This window comes from Scyliorhinus torazame, chromosome 24 (assembly GCF_047496885.1).
Source record: "Scyliorhinus torazame isolate Kashiwa2021f chromosome 24, sScyTor2.1, whole genome shotgun sequence".
NCBI lineage: Eukaryota > Metazoa > Chordata > Chondrichthyes > Carcharhiniformes > Scyliorhinidae > Scyliorhinus > Scyliorhinus torazame.
In genome coordinates, this window is record NC_092730.1 from 54,598,417 (window position 1) to 54,621,019 (window position 22,603).

At 46.1% G+C, this 22,603-nt stretch overlaps 1 protein-coding gene and 1 long non-coding RNA gene across 2 annotated transcripts in view; both read right to left on the reverse strand.

Moving 5' to 3' along the window:
* Window positions 1-778: 778 nt before the first annotated feature.
* Window positions 779-22,603, reverse strand: part of LOC140400072 (uncharacterized) — a 121,265-nt gene continuing 99,440 nt past the window's right edge. The window contains exon 2 of the long non-coding RNA XR_011938032.1: window positions 779-1,335. This is a non-coding gene — a long non-coding RNA (uncharacterized lncRNA). The remainder of the gene's footprint in view (window positions 1,336-22,603) is intronic.
* LOC140400071 (histone H2B-like) overlaps window positions 779-22,603 on the reverse strand; it is a 31,309-nt gene continuing 9,484 nt past the window's right edge. The window contains exons 3-5 of the mRNA XM_072489552.1: window positions 10,946-11,687; window positions 2,801-2,886; window positions 779-1,294 (exon numbers count right to left, since the gene is read on the reverse strand). Coding sequence (XP_072345653.1) covers window positions 11,229-11,615 — 387 coding nt within the window. The 5' untranslated portion in view covers window positions 11,616-11,687 and the 3' untranslated portion in view covers window positions 779-1,294; window positions 2,801-2,886; window positions 10,946-11,228. The remainder of the gene's footprint in view (window positions 1,295-2,800; window positions 2,887-10,945; window positions 11,688-22,603) is intronic.

Sequence of the window (22,603 nt, forward strand, 5' to 3'; positions counted from 1 at the left end):
TTGAGTGTCTTGAGTTACAGGAAGATACAGACGGGATGGTCAAATGGGCAGAAAAGTGGCTGATGAAATTTCACGCTGCAAAATTAGATGTGATCCATTTGGTAGGGATTTTCGCAGTAACTTCATTGCAGTGTTAATATAAGCCTATTTGTGACAACAAAGAATATAATATTATTATTATTGGATTAATGTGAATGGCCTGACACTGGGAAGTCCTGAGGAACAAACGGACCTTGGAGTGTTTGTCCATAGATCTCTGAAGGCAGAAGGGCAGGTTAATAGGGTGGTGGAAAAGACATTTGAGATATTTGTCTTTATCAATCGGGGCATGGATTACAAAAGCAGAGAGGTCATGGTGGAGTTGTATAGAATGTTGGGGAGGTCACAGCTGGAGTACCGTGTGCAATTCTGGTCACCACATTCTAGGAAATATGTGACTGCACTGGGTGGGTTGCAGAGGTGATTCAGCAGGATGGTGCTTGGGATGGAACATTTAGGATATGAAGAGAGGTGGATAGGCTTGTTTTCTCTCTCACGCAGGAAAAGAGATGACTGAGGGGTGAACTCATCGAGGTGTACAAGATTATGATAGGTATAGACAGGGCGGATAGGGAGCACCTGTTCCCCTCAGTCACGAGGGGACACTATTATTCTGTGATTCTGTTACAGATCAGATCTTGGAGGTATCGCTGCTGTATTCCCAGGAGGTGGTGGTCTGATTCGGAGAGCAAAAGCTTCCATCGAGGACGGGGTTCTCAATAAGAACAAACTGGAGGTGTGGGATGTTAGAATCTGCTCAGCACTGATTCATTTTTATTCATTGTTGTGTCCTGGAATAAACACGTGGATTGTAGCTGTCCATTCAAAACAAAAATAGAATTCGGAAATGTCTGGCCAGTAACTTCACCATGTCCACGTTACATCACTCAGCATCCTCAGCTGCATCACATCTGGTCCACGTTTCCCTAGCAGAGCGCACAGTTTCACAGCAGAGAGTACATTTCCACTGGAGAGATCGTAGTTTCTCAGCAGAGCGCACAGTTCACGGCAGAGAACACAGTCCCACAGCAGAGAACACAGTAACACAGCAGAGAACACAGTAACACAGCAGAGAGCACAGTTTCACAGCAGATAACACAGTAACACAGCAGAGAGCACATTTCCACAGGAGAGGTCGCCGTTTCCCAGCAGAGGCACAGTTCACAGCAGAGATCATATTCCACAGCAGAGAGCAGTTACACAGTAGAGATCTCGGTTCCACAGTAGAAATCACAGTTCAGCGGTAGAGAATATACTGAAATATCGGAAAGCAGTTTAATTAACATCAGGGAAGACCTGTCAATAACAGAGTGAAGATGCAGATAACACAGTCACACAAGAGGAAAGAGGGGAGATTTTACAACAAAGAACAAAGACAAAGAAAAGTACAGCAGAGGAACAGGCCCTTCGGCCCTCCAAGCCTGAGCCGACCATGTTGCCCACCTGAACTAAAATCTTCTAGTCTTCCTGGGTCCGTCTCCCTATATTCCCATCCTATTCATGTATTTGTCAAGATGCCCTTGAATGTCACTATCGTCCCTGCTTCCACCACCTCATCTGGCAGCGAGTTCCAGGCACCCACTAGCCTCTGTGTAAAAAAACTTGCCTCATACATCTCCTGTAAACCTTGCCTCTCACACCTTAAACCTATGCCCCCCAGTAATTGACCCCTCTACCCTGGGAAAAAGCCTCTGACTATCCACTCTGTCTATGCCCCTCATAATTTTGTAGACCACTTTCAGGTCACCCCTCAACCTCCGTCGTTCCAGTGAGAACAAACCAAATTTATTGAACTGCTCCTCATAGCTAATGCCCTCCATAATGCCCTCCATACCAGGCAACATCCTGGCAAATTTTTTCTGCACCCTCTCTAAAGCCTCCACATCCTTCTGGTAGTGTGGCGACCAGAATTGAACACTATACTCCATGTGTGGCCTAACTAAGGTCCTACACAGCTGCAACATGACTTGCCAATTCTTATACTCAATGCCCCGGCCAATGAAGGCAAGCATGCCATATGCCTTCTTGACTACCTTCTCCACCTGTGTTGCCCCTTTCAGTGACCTGTGGACCTGTACACCTCGATCTCTCTGACTGTCAATACACTTGAGGGTTCTACCATTCACTGTATATTCCCTACCTGCATTAGACCTTCTAAAATGCATTACCTCACATTTGTCCGGATTAAACTCCATCTGCCATCTCTCCACCCAAGTCTCCAAACGATCTAAATCCTGCTGTATCCTCTGACAGTCCTCATCGCTATCCGTAATTCCACCAACCTTTTTTCGTCTGCAATCTTACTAATCAGACCCGTTACATTTTTCTCCAAATCATTTATATATACTACGAACAGCAAAGATCCCAGCACTGATCCCTGCGGGACACCACCAGACATAGCCCTCCAGTCAGAAACGCACCCTTCCATTGCTACTCTCTGCCTTCTATGACCTAGCCAGGTCTGTATCCATCTTGTTAGCTCACCCCTGATCCCCTGTGACTTCACCTTTTGTACCAGTCTGCCATGAGGGACCTTGTCAAATGCTTTACTGAAGTCCATATAGACAACATCCACTGCCCTCGCTGCATCAATCATCTTTGTGACCTCTTCCAAAAATTCTATCAAGTTAGTGCGACATGACCTCCCCTTCACAAAACCGTGCTGCCTCTCTCTAATGCATCCATTTGTTTCCAAATGGGAGTAGATCCTGTCTCGAAGAATTCTCTCCAGTAATTTCCCTACGACTGATGTAAGACTCACCGATCTGTAGGTCCCTGCATTATCCTTGCTCCCCTTCTTAAACAAAGGAACAACATTGGCTATTCTCCAGTCCTCCGGGACATCACCTGAAGACAGAGAACACTGGAACTTAATGGGAACACTTTCTATATATGACCAGTCAGTCGATGTGTGTTATCTTGTGTAAGGTGACAGTGTCCAGCTGCTGTGTGTGTGTGTGTGTGTTGCATTGTTGGTGAGTTGCACAGTGGAATTGTGCCGCCAGGGTGCGCTGTCGAGCACATGTGGTCCTGATGAACAACATTGCGGAAGTAAGGAATTGTGTCGCTTCAATGCAGTAACAAATATGGAGCAGAGTGGCGCAGCTGAAGCGTGCTGGGCCCATAACTCAGAGGTCGATGGATCGAAACCATTCTCTGCTAGTTGTTTTTTATACTTTCCGTTACAGTCAAAAGAAACATTTAGCTTCTCACCACAAGTCTATCTGACATTTCTTTCCAGGAAACGGGTTTTTTACTCGGCTGGAAGGGGGTTCCAGCAAACACTTAATTTGTGCAACCAATGTCTGAAATGGCATTTACTCCCACAGGACACACGCTGTAAATGCTGCAAACACACACAGGCTTTCCATGATTGCAGAATGTTCAGCACTATTCACAACTCTTCTGTTAATGAAACAGTCCATGTCCAAATGCAGCAATCCTGGACAATATCCAGGCTTGGGCTGAAAAGTTCCAGGAAAGACCATCTCTAATAAGTGAGAATCTAACCATCGCCCCTTGACATTCACCGGAATTCCCATCACTGAAACCCCACTGCCAACATCTGACTGATTGCCATTGGGCAGAAACTGAACTGGTCATATAAACACTGTGGCTAGAAGGCAGGCCAAAGACTCGGACTCCTGTGGCGAGGCACTCACTCACTGACTCCCCAAACCCTGTCGACACAGCATAAATCAGGAATGTATTGGAATAATTTCCATCTCCTTTAACAGTTGCAATTTCAACAACACTGAATAGGTTTGACACCATCTAGGACAAAGCATCCTGCTTGATCGGCACCCCATCCATAAACACTCACTCGCTCCACCACTGATGCAGAGTGGCAGCGTGTATACCAGCTACAGGATTCACTGCAGGAAGTCACCAAGGCTCCTTTGGCAACACCTTCCAAACCCACATCCACCACCATCTAGAGAGGGACAAGGGCGGCCGACACCGCGACCTGGAGGCTCTCCTCCAGCCACTCACCATCATGTATTAGAACTATATCTCTGTTACTTCACTGCAGCTGGATTAATTATTTCTCTGATGTAATGTATCTGTCTCTGTGTATATCTGTGTCTGTGAGTACATGCGTGTTTCTATATATGTGTGTGTGTCTGAAAATATGTGTGAATGTTTATGTGCCTGTGTGTGTATACATGTATGTGCGGGTGTGTACAACTGTGTGTGTATAATGTGTGTGACCCTGTATACTGTGTGTGTACACGTGTATATTATACCTGTGTGTATGTTTGTGTATCCGTGTGTGTGCAACTGTGTGTATAATATGTGTGGGCCTGTACACTGTGTGTGTACGTGTGTAGAGCTGTGTGTGAATACCTGTGCATGTGTATGCTTGTGTGTGCGCGCACAGTCTTCCAATTGTATGTCATTATTGTTTCCTCTCTGAGAGTCTTTTAACCATTTCTAAATCTCTCAGAGGTACAATTGTTGAGTCTGATTGCTTTTTGTGATTGCTATTTATGAGTGAGTACAGTGTCTTTCAGCAGCTTACTCTGAACAACCGTTTGAGAGTAATCCTGAATCTGTCATGCTCCAGGACTCAGTGTGAGGATGGATCATAAGACCATAAGACATAGGAGCGGAAGTAAGGCCATTCGGCACATCGAGTCCACTCCACCATTCAATCATGGCTGATTTCAACTCCATTTACCAGCTCTCTCTCCATAGCCCTTAATTCCTCGAGAAATCAAGAATTTATCAACTTCTGTCTTAAAGAAACTCAACGTCCCGACCTCCACCGCCCTCTGTGGCAATGAATTCCACAGAACCACCACTCTCTGGCTGAAGAAATTTCTCCTCAGCTCTGTTCTAAAGTGACTCCCTTTTATTCTAAGGCTGTGCTCCCGGGTCCTTGTCTCCCCTGCTAATGGAAACAACTTCCCTACGTCCACCCGATCTAAGCCATTCATTATCTTGTAAGTTTCTATTAGATCTCCCCTCAACCTCCTAAATTCCAATGAATATAATCCCAGGATCCTCAGTCATTTATGAATTTTGTCACCGTTTAGAAAATAGTCCATGCCTCTATTCCTTTTTCCAAAGTGCAAGACCTCGCACTTGCGCACGTTGAATTTCATCAGCCATTTCTTGGACCACTCTCCTAAACTGTCTAAATCGTTCTGCAGCCTCCCCACCTCCTCCATACTACCTGCCCCTCCACCTATCTTTGTATCATCGGCAAACTTAGCCAGAATGCCCTCAGTCCCGTCTTCTAGATCGTTAATATATAAAGAGAACAGCGGCCCCAACACTGAACCCTGCGGGACACCACTCGTCACCGGTTGCCATTCTGAAAAAGAACCTTTTATCCCAACTCTCTGCCTTCTGCCTGACAGCCAATCGTCAATCCATGTTAGTACCTTGCCTCGAAGACCATGGGCCCTTATTTTACTCAGCAGTCTCCCGTGAGGCACCTTCTCAAAGGCCTTTTGGAAGTCAAGATAGATAACATCCATTGGCTCTCCTTGGTCTAACCTATTTGTTATCTCTTCAAAGAACTCTAACAGGTTTGTCAGGCACGACCGCCCCTTACTAAATCCATGCTGACTTGTCCTAATCTGACCCTGCACTTCCAAGAATTTAGAAATCTCATCCTCAACAATGGATTCTAGAATCTTGCCAACAACCGAGGTTAGGCTAATTGGCCTATAAGTTTCCATCTTTTTCCTTGTTCCCTTCTCGAACAGGGGGGTTACAACAGCGATTTTCCAATCCTCTGGGACTTTCCGTGACTTCAGTGACTTTTGAAAGATCATAACTAACGCCTCCACTATTTCTTCAGCTATCTCCTTTAGAACTCTAGGATGTAGCCCATCTGGGCCCGGATATTTATCAATTTTTAGACCTCTTAGTTTCTCTAGCACTTTCTCCTTTGTGATGGCTACCATATTCAACTCTGCCCCTGACTCTCCGGAATTGTTGGGATATTACTCATTTCTTCTACTGTGGAGACTGATGCAAAGTACCTATTTAGTTTCTCACCTATTTCCTTGTCTCCCATCACTAGATTACCAGCGTCATTTTGGAGCGGCCCAATGTCTACTTTTGCCTCCCGTTTGTTTTTAATGTATTTAAAGAAACCTTTGCTGTCATTCCTAAAGTTACTGGCTAGCCTACCTTCATAATTGATCCTCTCTTTCCTTATTTCTCTCTTTGTTATCCTCTGTTTGTTTTTGTAGCCTTCCCAATCTTCTGACTTCCCACTACTCTTTCCACATTATAGGCTTTCTCTTTCGCTTTGATGCATTCCCTATCTTCCTTTGTCAGCCATGGCTGCCTAATCCCCCCTCTGATAACCTTTCTTTTCTTTGGGATGAACCTCTGTACTGTGTCCTCAATTACTCCCAGAAACTCCTGCCATTGCTGTTCTACTGTCTTTCCCACTAGGCTCTGCTCCCAGTCGATTTTCGTCAGTTCCTCCCTCATGCCCATGTAGTTACCTTTATTTAACTGTAACACCTTTACATCTGATTCTACCTTCTTTCTTTCAAATTGAAGATTGAATTCTACCATATTATGATCACTGCCTCCTAAATGTTCCCTTACTTTAAGATCTTTAATCAAGTCTGGCTCATTACATAACACTAAGTCCAGAATGGCCTGTTCCCTCGTGGGCTCCATCACAAGCTGTTCCAAAAAGCCCTCCTGTAAACATTCAATGAATTCCCTTTCCTTGGGTCCACTGGCAGCATTATTTACCCAGTCCACCTGCATATTGAAGTCCCCCATGATCACTGTGACCTTGCCTTTCTGACATGCCCTTTCTATTTCGTGGTGCATTTTGTGCCCCCGGTCCTGACCACTGTTAGGAGGCCTGTACATAACTCCCATTATGGTTTTTTTGCCATTGTGGTTCCTCAACTCTACCCACACAGACGCCACATCATCTGACCCTCTGTCGTTGAGTGCTATTGATTTAATTTCATTGCTAATTAACAAGGCAACCCTGCCCCCTCTGTCCACTTCTCTGTCTTTTCCATAGGTTGTGAATCCCTGGATGTTTAAATGCCAGTCCTGAAACCCCTGCAACCACGTCTCTGTGATGCCTACCACATCATACCTGCCAGTCACAATCTGGGCCACAAGCTCATCTACCTTGTTCCGTACACTGCGCGCATTTAAATATAGCACCTTTAATTCTCTATTGACCGTCCCTTTTTGTTTTCATAGTGTGGTGGACTTTGGTTTACTGAGCCTTTCCATACACTGTGTCATATTTTGTGGGATGGGGACTCTTGTAACCTCTCCTGAGTTTTGTCTTTTCGTGCTTTTTTGTATTCCTAGGCAGCTACGCTTCCCACTGATTACTTCATCTCTTGGTTCCCTGACTTTCCCTTCCCCCCCAATCTCTAGTTTAAAGTCCGATTGACTACCCTATTTACTCTTTTCGCCAGAACACTGGTCCCAGCTCGGTTCAGGTGGAGACCATCCCAACGGTATAGGTCCCCCCTGTCCCAAAACTATGCCAGTGTCCCATGAAAAGGAACCCCTCTTTCCCACACCACTCTTTCAGCCAAGTGTTAACTTCCCTTATTCTTGCCTCCCTATGCCAATTTGCATGTGGCTCAGGCAGTAATCCGGAGATTATGACCCTTGAGGACCTGTTTTTTAATTTGAATCCTAGCTCTTTATAATCTCTAAACAGGTCCTCTTTCCTAGACTTGCCTATGTTGTTGGTACCGACATGGACCACAACAACTGGATCCTCCCCCTCCCTCTCCAGTATCCTTTCAAGCCGGTCAGAGATGTCCCGCACCCTAGCACCGGGCAGGCAACATACCATGCGGGACTCTTTATCCTGCTCACAAATGATACTATCTATCCCCCTGATAATAGAATCCCCTACAACTACAACTTGCCTATTTACTCCCTCCCCTTGAATGGCCTGCTGAACCATGGTGCCTTGGTCAGCTGACTCATCCTTCCTGCAGCCCTGTTCGCCATCCACACAGGGAGCAAGTGCCTCATACCTGTTGGACAGGGTCAAGGGATGAGGCTCCTGAGTTCCTGACTGCTGGTTCCCTTTACCTGCCTGACTTGCAGTCACACCCTGCTGTCCGTGGCCACGGGCAGGATTTAAACTACTTACTCTGACAGGTGTAACTGCCTCCTGAAACACAGTGTCCAGGTAAGTCTCCCCCTCCCGGATGTGCCTCAGTGTTTGAAACTCAGACTCCAGGTCATCAACTCTGAGCCGGAGCTCTTCGAGCAGCCAACACTTACAGCAGATGTGATCGCTGCAGCTCGCAATGGGATCTGCCAGCTCCCACATCAAGCAGCTCAAGCACATCACCTGACCAGCCATCACTAATTAATTAATTAGTTTAATTTAAGTGTCCGAGTTTAGCTGTGTTTTTTTTTAAATTTGGGGCAGATTTGCTATCAACCAATCAGATCACAGCTTCCCTCTGCCGTCACTTTTGGGGGGAAAAAACTGGAAAACGAAGTTACCGTTAGGTTTTTATCCTCACAGAGACTGCTCCTCCTCCTCCGAACGGCTCCCGAAATTAGGCCCGAAAAAAGAGAGAGAACAAAACAGCCGGGAAAAAGCACCTTCTCCCACTCTTCACCGAATTACCTCACTGCACCAAATTCTCACTCTGTCTGTGTCTCACTCACTCAGGCTGTGTCTCCTTGACCTGCGCAATGCTTACTAAGTTCACTTTCTGTCTGTCTTTTATACAGACTTTAGGATGACTCACACTAAAACTTCAAAGAGAAGAATACAATGTGTACCTTTGTGCCCCTCAACAGGCCTCAGGTGACTGCCAGATAACTGCCTCTCAGCAATTAGGGTGGGGGCAGCTTCAGCCAATCAGACACTAATCTACACTGCACTTTTAACTGAAAAACAGCAAAATTAGATTAACCACTTACCTTTCCTGGTTACCTCACTGCACCAAATTACCAAATTCTCACTCTGTCTGTGTCTCACTCACTCAGGCTGTGTCTCCTTGACCTGCGCAATGCGTTCAGATCCTACTCTGAACATGTGTCTATGAAATATCCTGCATCTGTCACACTGCAGGACTCAGTGTGATGATGGATCTTAGTCTGAATATGTGTTTGAGGATTATCCTGTACCTGTCAGGCTCTGTGACTCAGTGGGAGGATGCGGTTCAGGATGTGACATTTCAATCTCTGGGACAGTTTATAAGTTTGCATTCAATCCACGTAAATTTCCAGCACTGAAAGAAACCATTGCTGTGGGAGGTTTGAAGCAAACAATGCGAGAGTTTTGGACCAGCATTTAATATCAGAACACAATTGTGAAAGATAATGTAACCTTCAACCTGATACTGGATTGCTCTGGAAGTTTAACTCAGGTTGTACACATTGATTTGATCTGTGCCACTCAATCTGATTCTGAGTCAGAATTTTGACATGAATGTAAAATGGACCACAGTCTGGAATTGATACAGTATCTTCCATCAGGGACAGATTCAGTGAGAATTTTCCAATAGTTTGCAAATTACATCTCAGTTCATAGTCAGCAAAATTATATTGTATCTTTTATTTTCATAAACTAGGTGGGTTTTAAACAAGAATCAGTTTGTATCTTTGTCGCTTTCAGCATATCTCAATCTGAGAATGCACCTGATATTTGTGTTTGCAGCTAATGTATTTGTGAGGACGCACTCTGAGGATTAGTACAGCCACCCCTGATGTGAGTGATGTAACTGGTATTTAACTCGAATCTCAGAGTACATTATTACGGTTAATTGTGTAATCCTTAACCTGAAACCATGTGTCAGTTTTCTCTGATATTGATTATTTCACTAAGCTGCTCCATTGTGGAACTGATACAGTGATGATGAGAATGGGTGAGAATTTGCACTGGGATTTATGGGGCCTCCTGTCAGTGGTACTGAGTTAGGGTGACATGGACACAGCGTCTGTCTCTCCTGCTGTTTGATTGATGGGTTGAAAATGTGTCTCTGGAACAGTTTCTGCTGCCTGAGACTGTGGAACTGATGACCTGTCTGTGTCTCTTTGCTCTGTCAGTGACAATGTGTGTGGGAAGGAGGTGGAGACACTCTTCCCTGTAACTTGTGTGGAGGAAACATCACATTTATTCATCTTCAGAAGATTCTGGTATTTGTCTGTGGAAACAAATGATATTTAAAAACTAAAGGACAGTCAACCATTAACCAATCACAGGCCAGGGAGAAGAATGTGGAGTTTTGATTGGCTGACATTTTCAAATTCGAAACTCCCGCCAATTTCAGTTCAGGAAAACCCAAATAACGGAACGGCTCAATGTTCAGGAAACTATTTGAATCTCACACTTGGTGATCTGTTTATTGATTTTTCCATCCCAGAATCCGGGCGCTATTTTAGTAACAGATTGAATTTGTCAATCTCTTCTCTGTAACCGGCGGTAATAAGACCCCGTTCAGCAATTTAAAACGGAGCAAATCTCAGCTCACTGCAAAAGCAGAAACATCGAGATTACCAACCAACTCCTTCACACAGGCTTCACAGGGACAGAGAGAAAGGGCTGATTTCTGAGCCTCTCTCCTGAAAGCGGCCGGGAATGTTACACTGGGAAGTGTGGAGAGAATCCCCGACTCTATCCAGCCGGTGGAACAGGCAGCTTTGTGTCCGGAGAATAGGGAGGGCCGGGGAGAGGCAGATCTTAAAGCGCTGCAATGGACTCAGGCCCTGTGTGTGCTCAAATCTCGCTGATTCCGTCTCCTGGGAAAACTGCGGAATAAACAGATCAGCCCGAAAATAACCTCTTCATTCCCGCCTTTACTCTGTTCCGGGAGCGGGAAACACATCACCCGAGAGAAAAAAATAATAATTTCCTGATGAATTTAACTCACTAGTTGTTAAACTCTGAATATAGTTATCATTAAATTGAAATAATTACCTCCTGAAATTGTGTTTCTCCTCATTGTCCGTCATAAATACCAGACTGGGTTTAAAATCCGCTCTCAATTCAGTTTGATTCTGTTCTGTGTGAAACTGTCTGTGACGGGCGGGTATGAAGCCACATTCACAACATTCTGGAACGGGACAAATCTCTATCCTCCACAAAGAGATTTCTCATCAAGTCAATGCGGGAAAAGATGGTGCAGCTTTTTCACAGAGATTGTGGGTGGCTCTTAAAAGAGCCGTTGTGTTTGGGGTGGTTTTCAATCCATTGTGGAGTTTTACTTGGAGCTGGTGTACTTGGTCACCGCCTTTGTCCCTTCCGACACGGCGTGCTTGGCCAGTTCCCCGGGCAGCAGCAGGCGCACGGCGGTCTGGATCTCCCGGGAGCTGATGGTGCTGCGCTTGTTGTAATGGGCCAGGCGGGAAGCCTCACCCGCGATGCGCTCGAAAATATCGTTGACGAACGAGTTCATGATGCTCATGGCCTTGGAGGAGATGCCGGTGTCGGGGTGAACCTGCTTCATCACTTTGTAGATGTAGATGGAGTAACTCTCCTTCCTCGACCTTCGCCGCTTCTTGCCGCCCTTTACTGCCGGTTTCTTAATGACTTTCTTGGCTCCCTTCTTGGAAGCTGGTTTCGATGTTGGTTTCTTCTCGTCAGCCATCGTCAATATCACCCAGAAATAAAGCAAACCCCTTCCGAGCGCTGATTAAATAGACAGAGCCTCACATCTATGCTAATGAGGAATGGGGAAAGGAATGATTGTGATTGGACATTGTGAACATGAGGACAGCCAGTTATGTTCTGTTTATTTGATTAAATATAAAAGCAGACCAGTCAAAATTAGGATTTTCCACCAATCAGAAACCATCTTATACAAACATGAACTATATTTCAGAAACAATGTCCCCAGTCCCAGTTTGTCAGTGTGTAAAGATCCACCGGGAAAAGTCACTTGTCTGTCGGTGAGAGGGACTCTTCACCACAGAGGGAATGTGCAGGACTGTGGGGTTCATTCAAGAACTGTGAGTGTCTTGTAATATGTGAGTGTGAGTGTGATACAGTGTGTGAGTGTGGGATTTACTCACTCTCTGATACAGTGTGCGAGTGTGGGATGTACTCACTCTCTGACACAGTGTGTCTGTGGGATTTACTCACTCTCTGATATAGTGTGTGTGTGGGATTTACTCACTCTCTGATACAGTGTGTGAGTGTGAGATTTACTCACTCTCTGATACAGTGTGTGAGTGTGGGATTTACTCACTCTCTGATACAGTGTGTGAGTGGGATTTACTCACTCTCTGATACAGTGTGTGGGTGTGGGAATTACTCACTCTCTGATACAGTGTGAGTGTGGGATTTACTCACTCTCTGATACAGTGTGTGAGTGTGGGATTTACTCACTCTGATACAGTGTGTGAGTGTGTGATTTACTCACTCTCTGATACAGTGTGTGAGTGTGGGATTTACTCACTCTCTGATACAGTGTGAGTGTGGGATTTACTCACTCTCTGATACAGTGTGTTTGTGTGGGATTTACTCACTCTCTGATACAGTGTGTGAGTGTGGGATTTACTCACTCTCTGATACAGTGTGTGAGTGTGGGATTTACTCACTCTGATAGTGTGTTTGTGGGATTTACTCACTCTCTAATACAGTGTGTGAGTGTGGGATTTACTCACTCTCTGATACAGTGTGTGAGTGTGGGATTTCCTCACTCTCTGATACAGTGTGTGTGTGTGGGGGATTTCCTCACTCTCTGATACAGTGTGTGAGTGTGGGATTTCCTCACTCTCTGATACAGTGTGAGAGTGTGGGATTTACTCACTCTCTGATACAGTGTGTGAGTGTGGAATTTACTCACTATCTGATACAGTGTGTGAGTGTGGGATTTACAAACTCTGATAGTGTGTCTGTGGGATTTACTCACTCTCTGATACAGTGTGTGTGTGGGATTTACTTGCTCTCTGATACAGTGTGTGAGTGTGGGGTTTACTCACTCTCTGATACAGTGTGTGATTTATTCACTCTCTGATACAGTGTGAGTGTGGGATTTCCTCACTCTCTGATACAGTGTGTGTGTGTGGGGTTTACTCACTCTCTGATACAGTGTGTGTGTGGGATTTACTTGCTCTCTGAACAGTCTGTGAGTGTGGGATTTACTCACTTTCTGATACAGTGTGTGTGTGGGATTTACTCACTCTCTGATACAGTGTGTGAGTGTGGGATTTACTCACTCTCTGATGGTGTGTGTGGGATTTACTCACTCTCTGATACAGTATGTGAGAGTGGGATTTCCTCCCTCTCTGATACTGTGTGTGAGTGTGAGATTTACTCACTCTCTGATACAGCGTTTTATGTGGGGAATTTACTCACTCTCTGATACAGTGTGAGAGTGTGGGATTTACTCACTCTGATACAGTGTGAGAGTGTGGGATTTACTCACTCTCTGACACAGGATGTGAGTGTGGGATTTACTCGCTCTCTGATACAGTGTGTGAGTGTGGGATTTACTCACTCTCTGATACAGTGTGTGAGTGTGGGATTTACTCACTCTCTGATACAGTGTGTGAGTGTGGGATTTACTCACTCTCTGATACAGTGTGTGAGTGTGGGATTTACTCACACTCTCTGATACAGTGTGAGAGTGTGTGATTTACTCACTCTCTGATACAGTGTGTGTGGGGGGGATTTACTCACTCTCTGATACAGTGTGAGAGTGTGGGATTTACTCACTCTCTGATACAGTGTGTGAGTGTGAGTATTACTGTAGCTGAAGCCTTACCAACGTTTTACAGTTCCAGCAGAACCTGCGTGTTCGTAAACTCTATGCCTCGGCTAATATAGACTGTGGTACCATAGGCCTGGCATTTTCAAGCTCAGGGTTGTGACCTGTGGCTGGATCTCAGGAAGGTTCCAGGATGTTGGCGGTGATCCAGATTGCGGGAGGAATGGCCAATGGTCACGACCAGCTTTTAAAAGTGCCGGCCGTTATGGCTGTTTGAGATTAACGGCCATCCCGCGCATGCCTGCCTTATCATCTAGCGCGCAAGGTGTACCGGCTCCTCCTGATGTCAGTGCACTGTCCTATGCCAGTTATTTTCAGCAAATTCTCGAGTCCTCCCAGTGGAAGCGCTGGCAGACTGCAGGTCACACGCCACTTACGCTGACATCACGTGTTCTGGGCCCGAGAGAGATTCCTCCATTTTGCTGCTGCCAGCAGTGCTGGAGTGAACTCCAGGGCCTCTGGTGAACAACCCATGAAGAAGCTGAAAACAGGAACAAAGCAGCACAATGATGATTATTTGAGGGGTGGGTTTATAAATTGTGCCACTGCAATCAGGAGTCAAATTTCATGGGTGTTACATACAGGGAATTACTGGCAAATGAATGTTTAAAACCTCAAATTGTCAAAGATGTTTGAAGAATAAACATGGTGAGTTCGAGGACAAACCTCTGTAATTTTTTCAACGGATGCAGTGAGATCTTCAATCATCAGCTGGAGTCATTATCAGAAATGTAACATTGAATAACAAAGCAAGTGAGATCGTGGGGACCAAGCAGGCTCACCTGTCACATTAAAGTCAAGTGAAAATGGTGGGTCGCGAAGATCAGCCGGCGATGGTCGCAAAGGCCGCCCAGCGTTGGTCCCGAAGGATGGCCGGTTGGTAAAAATGGGACCCCGGTTAAAAAGATGGATCCACACTGCCATAGGCTTCCTTAACCATTGTATCCAGCTGCTCTGCTACCTTAAGGTACTGGTGTACATGCACACCAAGATCCCTCCGGTCCTTCGTGCCTCCCAGCGTCCTGCCATTTATCATGTATTTTCTTGTCTTGTTTGTCCTGCCCAAGTGCATCTCTTCCAGATTGAATTCCGTTTGCCACTGATCAGTCCATCTGTGTCCTCCTGTATTCGGAGGCTATCCTCCTCAATATTTACCACCCCACCAAATTTCATATTAGCAGCAAACTTACTGATCAACCCTCCTATATTCATATCTAAAGCATTTGTATCAACCACAAACAGCCAGGGCCTCAACACTGATCCCTGTGGGAAACCACTGGACACGATCTTCCAATCAGAGGCTCTGGACTGGTTTAGCACAGTGGACTAAGCAGCTGGCATGTAATGCAGAACAATGCCAGTCGCGAAGGTTCAATTCCCGTACCGGCCTCCCCGAACTGGTGCCGGAATGTGGCGACTTGGTGCTTTTCACAGTAACTTCATTGAAGCCTACTTGTGACAATAAGCAATTATTATTGTTAGAAAAACACTCCTCCACCAACAGCCTCTGCTTCCTGCCACTCAGCAATTTTGGATCCAATTTGCCAAATTTCCTTCGGTCCCTTGGGCATGTGTCTTCACATCAGTCACCCATGTGGGACCTGATGAAAAGCCTTGCTGAAGTCCAAGTAGATTACGTCAAATGCATTTCACTCATCTACACACCTGTTCACCTCTTCGAAACATTCAATCCATTTCGCTTCTGCTGTTTTGAGCCCTCGATATCTGCCACAAGCCTCCCCTTTTCTACTTATCCAACGCTGTATATCTCTCAATATTCATGGTTGACTAGATATGTTGGTCCCACCCTTTTCTTGATTGGAACATGTTGGCCGTGTACTCTCCCTATTTCCTTGTTGAATGTGTCCCACTGTTCTGTCACAGATTTACCTAAAGGTGTCTGCTCCCGATCCACTCTGGCCAAATCAGATCTGATCTGATTCAAATCAGCCTTCCTCCAGTTGTGAACTTTGATCTCAGGTCCATCCTTGTCCTTTTCCATGACTATCTTGAATCTAATGAAGTTATGATCACTGTCTGCAAAATGCTCCCCCAACGATACTTCAACCACTTGTCCAGCTTCGTTACTGAAAGTGAAGTCCAAGACCGCCCCTCTCTTGTCTGTCCTTCTACGTACTGGCTTAAAAAGTTCTCATGGATGTATTTAAAGAATTCCGCTCCCTCTAAACCTTTCGCACTATGACTACCCCAGTTCATATTGGGGAAGTTGAGATCCCCCACTGTTCCCACTATCACAACCCTATTACTTTTCCTCTTCTCTGAAATTTTCCTCCATATTTGCTCTAATGTTAGCTCTAATATTTGGGCCCCACAAGGCTGCCTACTTAGCCCCTTACTATACTCCCTGTACACACACGACTGAGTGGAAAATTTGGTTCCAACTCCATCTACACGTTTGCAGACGATGCGACCATAGTGGGCCGGATCGCGAATAACGACGACTCAGAATGCAGGAGGGAGATTGAGAATCTAGTGGAGTGGTGCAGCGACAACAACCTCTCCCTCAATGCCAGCAAAACTAAAGAATCATAGAATTTACAGTGCAGAAAGAGGCCATTCGGCCCATCGAGACTGCACCGACTCTTTGAAAGAGCACCCTCCCCAAGCCCACACCTCCACCCTATCCCCATAACCCAGTAACCCCACCCAACACTAAGGGCAATTTTGGACACTAAGGGCAATTTATTATGGCCAATCCACCTAACCTGCACATCTTTGGACTGTGGGAGGAAACCGGAGCACCCGGAGGAAATCCACGCACACACGGGGAGAACGTGCAGACTCCGCACAGACACTGACCCACGCCGGGAATCGAAACTGGGACCCTGGAGCTGTGAAGCAATTGTGCTAACCACCATGCTACCGTGCTGCCCTTCATTGTCTTCAGAAGGCAAAGAATGGTACACACCCCTGTCAGTTTCTATGAGGCCGAGGTGGATATGGTTAGCAGTTTCAAATTCCTAGTACACCGCTCCAAAAATCTGTCCTGGTCCACCCACATCAACGCTATCACCAAGAAATCTCAACAGGGCCTTTACTTCCTCAGGAAACTAAGGAAATTCGGCATGTCCACATTAACTCTTACCAACTTTTACAGATGCACCATAGAAAGCATCCTAGCTGCTGCATCACGGCCTGGTATGGCAACCGCTCGGCCCAAACCCGCAAGACACTTCAGAGAGTCGTGAACACAGCCCAGTCCATCACATCCCATTCATTGACTCCATCTCCACCTCCCGCTGCCTGGGGAAAGCGACAAGCACAATCAAAGACCCCTCCCACCCGGCTTACTCACTCTTCCAACTTCTTCCATTGGGCAGGAGACACAAAAGTCTGGTAACACGCACAAACAGACTCAAAAACAGCTTCTTCCCCACTGTTACCAGACTCCTAAACGACCCTCTTATGGACTGACCTCATTAACACTACACCCTGTATGCTTCACCCGATGCCGGTGTCTATGTAGTTACATTGTGTACCTTGTGTTGCCTTATTATGTATTTTCTTTTATTTCCTTTTCTTTTCATGTACTTAATGATCTGTTGAGCTGCTCGCAGAAAAATACCTTTTACTGCGAGCAGCTCAACAGATCATTAAGTACATGAAAAGAAAAGGGAATAAAAGAAAATACATAATAGGGCAACACAACATATACAATGTAACTACATAAGCACTGGCATCGGATGAAGCATACAGGGTGTAGTGTTAATGAGGTCAGTCCATAAGAGGGTCATTTCGGAGTCTGATAACAGTGGGGAAGAAGCAGTTTTTGAGTCTGTTCGTGCGTGTTGTCAGACTTCTGTATCTCCTGCCCGATGGAAGAAGTTGGAAGAGTGAATAAGCCGGGTGGGAGGGATTATTGATTATGCTGCCCGCTTTCCCCAGGCAACGGGAGGTGTAGATGGAGTCAATGGATGGGCGGCAGGTTTGTGTGATGGACTGGGCTGTGTTCACTACTCTCTGAAGTTTCTTGCGGTCCAGGGTCGAGCAGTTGCCATACCAGGCTGTGATGCAGCCCGATAGGATGCTTTTATTGGTGCATCTGTAAAAGTTGGTAAGGGTTAATGTGGACATGTCGAATTTCCTTAGTTTCCTGAGGAAGTATAGGCGCTGTTGCGCTTTCTTGGTGGTAGCGTCGACGTGGGTGGACCAGGACAGATTTTTGGAGATGTGAACCCCCAGGAATTTGAAACTGCTAACCATCTCCACCTCGGCCCCGTTGATGCTGACAGGGGTGTGTACAGTACTTTGCTTCCTGAAGTCATTTACCAGCTCTTTAGTTTTGCTGGCATTGAGGGAGAAATTGTTGTCGCTACACCACTCCACTATGTTCTCTATCTCCCTCCTGTATTCGGACTCGTCGTTATTCGAGATATGGCCCACTATGTTCGTATCGTCAGCAAACTTGTAGATGGAGTTGGAACCAAGTTTTGCCACGCAGTCATGTGTGTACAGGGAGTAGAGTAGGGGGCTGAGTATGCAGCCTTGCGGGGTGCCAGTGTTGAGGACTATTGTGGAGGAGGTGTTGTTGTTCAGTCTTACTGATTGTGGTCTGTTGGTCAGAAAATCGAAGATCCAGTTGCAGAGTGGGGAGCCAAGTCCTAGGTTTTGGAGCTTTGATATGAGCTTGGCTGGGATTATGGTGTTGAATGCGGAGCTGTAGTCAATAAATAGATGCTCTAGGGATGAGTGTAGGGCCAGGGAAATGGTGCCTGGTGTGGACCGGTTGCAGTGGTATGCGAATTGCAGTGGATCAAGGCGTTCTGGGAGTATGGAGGTGATGTGCTTCATGATCAACCTCTCAAAGCACTTCATTACGACTGAAGTCAGGGCCACTGGTCAGTAGTCATTGAGGCACGTTGCCTGGTTCTTCTTTGGTACCGGTATGATGGTGGTCTTCTTGAAGCAGGTGGGGACCTTGGAGTGGAGTAGGGACAGGTTAAAGATGTCCGCGAATATCTCTGCCAGCTGCTCCGCGCAGTCTCTGAGTGCACGACCAGGGATCCCGTCTGGGCCCGTCGCCTTCCAAGGGTTCACTTTCAGGAAGGCCAATCTGACTTCGGAAGCTGTGATGGTGGGTATGGGTGAATTATGGGCTGCTGGGGCACTCGCCAGCGGATTGTTGGTTACCTGCTCGAACCGAGCATAGAATGCATTAAGTTCCTCGGGGAGGGGTGCGCTGCTGCAAGATATACTGTTCGGCTTCGCTTTGTAGCCCGTTATGTTGTTTAGTCCTTGCCACAACCGTCGACAGTCTGTCTGTGACTCTAGCTTGGTTTGATCTTCTCTCTTGGCATCTAACCGCATTATTGTGTGTGAAAGTGTGTATTACCCTCACTGACTCGCTCTGTGCGTGTATGAGAGTGAGTGCCTGTGTGAGAGTGAGTGCGAGAGCGTGTGTACGTGAGTGCATGTGTATGAGAGAGAGTGCGTGTGTATGAGAGAGTGTGTGTTTATGAGAGAGTGCATGTGTATGAGAGACTGCGTGTGTATGAGAGAGTGCGTGTGTATGAGAGAGTGCGTGTGTATGAGAGAGTGCGTGTGTGAGCATGTGTGTTTGTGAGCATGTTTGCATTTTACCCTCATTATCTCTCTTTGATATATAAAACATATTTTACTGTTCCTGCCCAGATACTGGTGTGTGTGAGAGAGAGTGTGAGTGTGTGGTTTACCATCATTTGTTCTCTATGATATATGATGCACATTGTACTGCTTATTAGTCAGTTACTGTTGTGACATTGAGTGTGAGTATCTGAAAGTGTGAGAATATGAAAGAGTGTGAGTGTGTGAGGGAGCATATACAAGAAAGTGTGTCAGTCTGTGTGAGGGAGTGTGCGAGTGTGAGAAATAATCTGCATGAGTGTGAGTGTGTGGGGAGAGAGAGTGTGTTTTACCTTCATTGTCTCTGTGATATATAACATATTTTACTGCTCAGTAACAGGTGTGTGACTGTGTTTTATCCTCACTGTCTGTCTATCATATAGACCGCATTGCGGTCACTGCATCCAGAAAGTGTACCTGAGCAAGACACCCTCGGTGTTCAAGTCAAGGCAAGCATCCAGCACGGCCCAATAGAGCGGAGCTGCTGATTGGCTGTTGTGGGGACAATTTGCATCTGTACATTGCGATCACTGCATCCAAAAGGTGGTTTGTGGAAGAGCTGTTGTCAAGTGACAGTTAAACCCGAAACACTTCTTCAGTGTTTCCCTCCCTACCTCCTCCTCTAACCAAAAAAAAAAAGAAGACAATCTCTGTAAGGATCCCAGCCGAGTAAAGATCAAGAGGGATACTTGAGGGCAGGTAGAAGTAGAAAGACGTTGAACTGTGATGTCACAGCCTGCAGGTAAATGATTGGCTTGACTGGTAAGTAGTTTTTCTTTTCCATTAGGTGTTATCGTGCGGGGCGCAGTGGTTGCTGAGTCTGTGCTTACTGAGAAGAGATGTACATTTTTTCTTTCAAATTTACTGCTGGGGGTGTAAAAATGGCAGGTGATCCCAGACCCGTGTTATGCTCCTCTTGCTCTACGTGGGAGTTCAGGGTCACGGCAGATGCTCCTGACTCCTTCATGTGCAGGAAGTGTGTCCAGCTGCAGCTCCTTTTAGACCGCATGATGGCTCTGGAGCTGCGGATGGACTCAGTTTGGAGCATCCGCGATGCTGAGGAGGTCGTGGATAGCACGTTCAGTGAGTTGGTCACACCGCAGATTAGGATTGGTAAGGGCGACAGCGAATGGGTGACCAAAAGGCAGAGAAAGGGCAGGAAGGCAGTACAGGTGTCCCCTGCAGCCATCTCCCTCCAAAACAGGTATACCGTTTTGGATACTGTTAGGGGAGATGACTCTCCAGGGGAAGGCAGTAGTAGCCAGGCTCATGGCACCATGGCTGGCTCTGCTGCACAGAAGGGCGGGAAAAAGACTGGCAGGGCTATAGTCATAGGGGATTCAATCGTAAGGGGAATAGACAGGCATTTCTGTGGTCGAAAATGAGACTCCCGAATGGTATGTTGCCTCCCGGGTGCACGGGTCAGGGTTATCTCAGATCGGCTGCAGGAAATAATGAAGGGGGAGGGTGAACAGCCAGTTGTCGTGGTGCATATAGGCACCAAAGATATAGGTAAAAAACGGGATGAGGTCCTACAATCAGAATTTAGGGAGTTAGGAGACAAGTTAAAAAGTAGGACCTCAAAGGTAGTAATCTCAGGATTGCTACCAGTGCCACGAGACAGTCAGATTAGAAATTCAAGAATAGTCAGAGTTAATACGTGGCTTGAGAGATGGTGCAGGAGGGAGGGTTTCAGATTTTTTGGACATTGGAACCGGTTCAGGGGGCAGTGGGACCATTACAAATTGGATGGTCGACACCTGGGCAGGACTGGAACCAATGTCCTAGAGTGCGCTTTTGCTAACACTGTTGTGGAGGTTTTAAACTAATGTGGCAGGGGGATGGGGACCAGATTAGGACGTTAGAGGTCGTAAAGAGGCAGCAACTAAAGCCAGTAAGGTACTAGATAATAAACTCAATGTGGCTAAGGGGAAGGGTAGACAGGGAAGAGATGATGAACGCAAAGGGACAGAGGTTTCAATGCGAGAAGTGTAGCAGGTAAGGCAGATGAACTTAGGGCTTGGTTAGTACCTGGGAATATGATGTTATTGGTATTACTGAGACTTGGTTGAGGGAAGGGCAAAACTGGCAACTAAATATCCCAGGGTATAGATGCTTCAGGAGGGATAGAGAGGGAGGGAAAAGGAGTGGAGGAGTTGCATTACTGGTCAGAGATGATATCACAGCTGTGATTAAGGAGGGCACGATGGAGGATTCGAGCACCGAGGCAATATGGGTAGGGCTAAGAAATAGGAAGGGTGCAGTAACATTGTTGGGACTTTACTACAGGCCTCCCAAAAGCGAGCGTGAAGTAGAGGTACAAATATGTAGACAAATTATAGAAAAATGTAGGAGCAATAGGGTGGTTGTGATGGGAGATTTTAGCTTCCCCAATATTGAATGGGACTCATGTAGTGTTGGAGGCGTAGATGGAGCAGAATTTGTAAGGAGCATCCAGGAGAGTTTTTTAGAGCAGTGTGTAAATAGTCCAACTCGGGAAGGGGCCATACTGGGCCTGGTATTGGAGAATGATCCCGGCCATGTGGTTGAAGTTTCAGTCGGTGATTACTTTGGGAATACCGATCACAATTCCGTAAGTTTTAGAATACTCATGGACAAAGACGAAAGTGGTCCTAAAGGAAGAGTACTAAATTGGGGAAAGGCCAAGTTTAACAAAATTCGACAGGAGCTAGGGAATGTGGATTGGGAGCAGCTGTTTAAGGGTAAATCCACATTTGAAATGTGGGAGTCTTTTCAGGAAAGGTCGATTAGAGTGCAGGACAGACATGCCCCTGTGAAAATGAGGGATAGATATGGCAAGATTAGGGAACCATGGATGACGGGTGGAATTGTGAGACTAGCTAAAATGAAAAAGGAAGCATGCATAAGATCTAGGTGACTTAAAACTGATGAAGCTTTGGAGGAATATCGGGAAAGTGGGACAAATCTCAAACGCGCAACAAAGAGGGCTAAAAGGGGTCATGAAATATCTTTGGCAAACAGGGTTAAGGAAAATCCCAAAGCCTTTTATTCGTATATAAGGAGCAAGAGGGTAACTAGAGAAAGGATTGGCCCACTCAAAGACAAAACAGGGGATTTATGCGTGGAGTCAGAGGAAATGGGTGAGATTCTTAATGAGTACTTTGCATCGGTATTCACCAAGGAGAGGGATATGACGGATGTTGAGGCTAGGGATGGATGATTAAATACTCTAGGTCAAGTCGGCATAAGTAAGGGGGAAG